Source organism: Postia placenta (genome assembly GCF_002117355.1).
Source record: "Postia placenta MAD-698-R-SB12 unplaced genomic scaffold POSPLAscaffold_21, whole genome shotgun sequence".
Classification (NCBI taxonomy): domain Eukaryota; kingdom Fungi; phylum Basidiomycota; class Agaricomycetes; order Polyporales; family Adustoporiaceae; genus Rhodonia; species Rhodonia placenta.
The window spans coordinates 621,117-626,331 of NW_020169852.1; the positions used below are offsets into that span (position 1 = coordinate 621,117).

The following is a 5,215-nucleotide window of genomic DNA, read 5'->3' on the forward strand; positions in this document are numbered from 1 at the left end:
CACCCTTCGACCCACTTCGGACGTTCGCTGCTACCATCCCTCCCACAAGTGGTGACCACCGCAGGGGGTAAGTACAGTGGTTTTCCGTAAAGGGCTGACACCCTGGCTAGCTCATCGTCGACGTCGATTCCTCAACCAACGACTCAGCGCGGCCGTCGACGGCTCGATATACAGCGCTCGGATCGTCAGACTCGGTCCATGACTGCGTCGCAACCAGGGTCTCCAAATCGGCAACGTTCGCACACCAATCCTCAAACCGATCCGAACATAGCAGCATTACAACAAGCACAGCAACAACTACTTGCAGCAAGAATGTCGACGATAACAATGGTTCCGATGCCATTACGAGGGTCGAAGTATGCCCCGCGATTCAGAGGTAAGCAATTGGAGACGTTCCTGATTGATTTCGAGAAGTTAGCGAAGCGTGCGGGCCTCAAGGAAGAAGAACTGCCTACAGAAGTCCTGACGTACTGCTCGTCATCGGTCCGCGACCTCTTGCGAAAGAACGCGGCGTTCAAAGGTAACGATTGGAACGCAGCAAAGAAGGTCATGCGACTCTTCTATAGAGACAAGAGCGACGAACAGGTAACAGTATTGGGCTTACGAGAGTTCTCTGAGCGCATGCGGCGAAAACAGAAGGTAGGTACAAGCCGCGCCCTAGATGAATACGCGATCGCGTTCGGTAAGCGTATGGGGGACCTGGTCTCGCAAGGGCAACTGACAGAGAAGGAGAGAGACGTACTGTTTTATAGGGGTCTAGGTAAGAATGTGCGCGCAGGGATCCGGAGCGCTCTCGAACAGATCAAAGGAGGAAGACCTCTGATCGTGGACCCCCCGTCAATGGAAGAAGTGTTGAAAGCGGCGCAAGACCTTTTCAATGTACTAAACATCGACTACGATCCGAGTTCAGGAGAGAACGAGTGGGATAGTGATACTGATAGCGACGAAGGTAAGTCAGATAGTGAGGGGTCTGATACCTCAGAGTCGACAGGAGGTCGACACAAGAACAAGCGAAAGAAGACGAGGGTGGTGAAGGTAAAGACCGAGCAAAAGGGGACGACGATACCAGATACAGGTGCCCTGGTCGAGCAGGTAACAAGACTGTCCGAACAAATACGACAAATGGCTCTTGCCGTTGGGCAAGGTACGTCGCATGGCGTGAATGCTGGACTAACAAACATGCCTCCTAGCTTCTCGGAAGGTGGTCGCTATTGCTGGGGGTGTGGTAAGAAGGAAGGCGTTGATCTAGATCACGCACTGAACATCAAAAAGTGTCCCCAGACCATCGATTTGCTGCGTGAGGGTCTCGTCAAATTTGCATCAGAGAGTGGACGCTTGGTACGTATGGATGGGTCCCCTCTTCCCCAGGCGAATGGATTACCAGGCGGGTTTGCTGCTATCATTCGAAGGGAGTATAGAGAGTGGAGAGGTAAGGAGCGCGACGTACCGCCTCACCAAACAGGAAAGCCGGCGAATGTGTTCACTATGGGTTTGATGCGCAACGAGGAGCGCGTCTTACAGGGTAATGTATTCGCAGCTTCTTCCGAAGAGGTATACTCCTTTCCAGTGCAAACACGTGCGCAACTGAAGAAAGGTGGGAACGTGCCCGCTACTGATGAGTTACAGAAGTCGGTCCGGTTCGAGTTTGAACATAGGACGGAAGGCGGCAACACGACGACGCCAGAGGTCACAGTACGTGCGCCTGCGACTCCGACAAAGTTGACGCCGTTAAAGGGAGTGGTACCGTCAATGACCGAGGTAATGCCCCATAGAAGCAACACCGAATCTGGCTGGCGCGAGCGTGAACGTCTCAAGCGAGAAGGGCGTCAGAACACGAGCGATGCAGAGAGGAGTAGGTTCAGTAAGTACTCACAGTTCAGGTTCACTTCCGAGATACAGGAAGGACTGTCGATCGAGGGGGTGCAAGACAAAATACTAGAGACACCGGTGACTTTGCCCCTGCGCGAAATCCTGGGGATGGCACCCGAGCTTCAAAAGAGGTTTGCGGTACTGACTAGGACGAGGAAGGAAGCAGCGTCACGGAGTGTCGAGGCTATAGAGACTGGCGAACAAGGGATGGAGGACGACGCGCGGACAAGCTACGATGAAGACCCAGGGAGTGCGATGTTGGAGTACACGACAGCCGAAGAACTGTATGGCTTGCTGGAAAGGTACGCTGGGGCCGTCGCTATTGGGTCAAAGAGGTTCTACGCTATGGCATGTGGGTTCCTACATGGGAAATTCGGAACAGAACAGGTGACGTTCCTAGTTGATTCCGGGTCGGAGCTAAATTTGATTACACGCCGTATTTGGGAGCAAGCTGGCGTGGATATGGATGAAGACGGGTCACGTTGGTCTCTGAAAGGGATCAACGGAGATCCGGTGCCCTTACTCGGCTGCTGTCGTGACGCGCCTGTCGAAATAGGTGGGAAGCGATTTGACCATCATTTCTTTGTCAGCAACAGGGAGTTTGGCAACTACAACGGTATTCTAGGGCAACCGTGGTTGCAATGGAACTCGACACAGGTAGAGTATACGCGTGGGGGACAAGTTGACATCGTTGTTTACCCTACAGGAGACAAGTCAGGCGAGAAGGTCAAGCTGAAGATACTAGGAACATCGCATCCTCGGAATTCGGAACGACTGGTCATGGAAAAGCCTCCGAAGCAGCAACTAGTCGCGACCATCGAGGAGGTGTCCGACCAGGGTTTCTAGACCAGGACGTGCACGCCAAGCCGCCCTTTCGACAAGGGAGCACGTCCGGTAACATTCCTCGGCTTGGACGAACATTGTATGCAATGATAGGTGATGTAGCTAAAGTTTCCTTGACAGAGATAGAACGATTGGTTCAGTATGACCCTCCCGAAGTTTATGATTCACTACTTTGCTCTGCGCTAGCTGTTTCGTCTCCGGGATCAATCCCGATTCAGAGTCCATGGATCAAGAGAGTTTCGATTAGACAAGATGCTGCCGTTGCAGCAGGAAAACGTTACAAACCAGTAGATCAGAAGGTACGTCCAGTGCCTACGTATATGCCTAATCCATCAGCACAGAAATTCAAAACTATCAACGTATCGGGACTGCCGCCTCTTCCAACAAACCCACCTTCGAGACAAGAGTTCGTGCCCACAGAACGTCTAACACAAGAACGCATGGACGCTCTTTTGAGAACAATACCGGAGGGGTTTCTGACGTCCACAGAGGTAGATCTCATGGCGTATATCGTGGACGAATGCCAGCGCGCGATTGCGTGGACCGACGCGGAGCGAGGTACGTTCTCCCGCGAATATTTTCCTGATTACGAGATGCCCGTTATAGAACATACACCATGGGTACGAGCGCCGATTCCAGTCCCTAAAGCCATCGAGGAAAGGTAAGGGAAATGCTTCGCAAACAGATGGATGCCGGGAAATACGAGTATTCGTCGGCATCATACCGATCGTCGACGTTTACAGTCGAAAAGAAGACAGGCGACCTGCGGAATGTACACAATCTGAAGGACTTGAATGGGGTAACAATTCGCGACTCAGCATTACCTCCGCGGCCAGATGAGTTTGCGGAAAGCTTCGTGGGTTATGTGATTTACCTTTTAGCTGATTTGTTTTCCGGGTTCGATGCGAGAATCCTGGCAGAAATATCAAGGGATCTGACTACGTTTCACTCTTTGGTGGGTCCTCTACGGTTGACCTGTCTGCCGCAGGGATATACGAACTCGATGCAAGAATTTCAACGCTGCACAACGCATGTGTTGGGCGACATGTCTCCGGACAAAGCGCAGGTATTTGTTGACGACATGGCTGCTCATGGACCTAGCTCTAGATATAATGATGAAACTATTCCTGAGAACCCGGGGATACGAAGGTTTGTCTGGGAGTATGCTCACGTAGTGTACGAACTATTCTACAGGCTAGAACAAGCTGGGATAACAGCGTCTGGTAAGAAGATTGTGCTTGCTACACCTGCTCTTGACATTCTAGGAGCAATCGCATCGGAGGAAGGACTCAAGCTACATCATGGACTCGTCAATAAGGTATTGAAATGGATGTATCCCACTAATGTGTCAGAGGTCCGCGGATTTCTAGGAACAGCTGGTGTCGGACGCAAATGGATCAAGGGTTTCTCCTTAATTGCGCGTCCACTGACAGTGCTTACCAGGAGATCGGAAGGAGAGTTTGTATTCAATGACGAGGCAAGACGCGCCATGGACGAGCTCAAACGTCTGGTGACAGAAGTACCGGTGCGGAAGTCCATTGATTATGAATTGGCTAGGTTAATTACACAGGGGGCGCGAGCGTCGAACCACGGACTTGTGGCCTTGGCAGTAGACTCCTCGATATACGGCGCAGGATGGGTACTCTATCAATACGTGCACATGGACAAACACCCCGTGCTTTTCGGGTCGTGCACGTTCAATCAGACGGAATCGCGCTATTCGCAGCCAAAAATAGAGTTGTATGGCGTGTTCAGGGCGATTAAGGAGGTACGTCATAGGATATGGGGCTTACATTTCCGTTTGGAGGTAGACGCCAAGTATTTGAAACAAATGATATATGAACCGGACTTACCGAATGCGCCGATGACTCGATGGGTGTCATACATTCAACTCTTCGATTTTGAACTAGAACATGTTCCGGCGAACAAACATGCTGCAGCGGATGGCTTGTCAAGGCGTCCCCGGTCAGCTGATGATTCAGACGAGTCAGATGGGGAACAAGAGCTAGAACATTTATTGGGTCATGGATGGTACGCGATAGGGAGCGAAATCCGCCACTCACTCTTTCTACAGTTGTTACCAGACCTTAAGATGAGCGGGGGTTTAATGGGGTTTGACGCTGAACAAGGTCGGTATAACAGCTCGATTGGATGCAGGATGGTGGTCGAGATGGGTGAGTTTGAAAGCGCAAGGGCCGACAGAATCAGCAGACGCAGCGCAGCAGCGAGGAATGCATCAGCGGAGGTAAGGGTTTTCGATATTAACGTGGTAGGTGGGGGTTATGCAGCATGGACGGTTGCGACTTGGGGAATGGAAGACACGAAAGCAGATGAGGTGGCCTCCTCGATGTTGTGCACTCTGTTGCGCATGGAAGACGACGTGTCGTATATTGGGAATGAGTTCCAGGTGCGTAAAGTTCCCCGTGAGCGGACTGATCAATTTCTGTTTGCAGGGGAGTTAGTGACACTTGAATACACAAGCTGGCGACCTGCCTGGGCGACA

At 51.7% G+C, this 5,215-nt stretch overlaps 1 protein-coding gene across 1 annotated transcript; it reads left to right on the plus strand.

The window, feature by feature from the left end:
- Positions 1 to 327: 327 nt before the first annotated feature.
- On the plus strand, positions 328 to 2,715 carry POSPLADRAFT_1062377 (hypothetical protein; the record flags this gene model as incomplete). The annotated part of the gene is made up of 4 exons (XM_024481506.1): positions 328 to 949; positions 992 to 1,144; positions 1,191 to 1,225; positions 1,282 to 2,715. The coding sequence occupies 4 exons, from the start codon at positions 328 to 330 to the stop codon at positions 2,713 to 2,715; spliced, it is 2,244 nt and encodes a 747-aa protein (XP_024333663.1).
- Between the last annotated feature and the right edge of the window lie 2,500 nt (positions 2,716 to 5,215).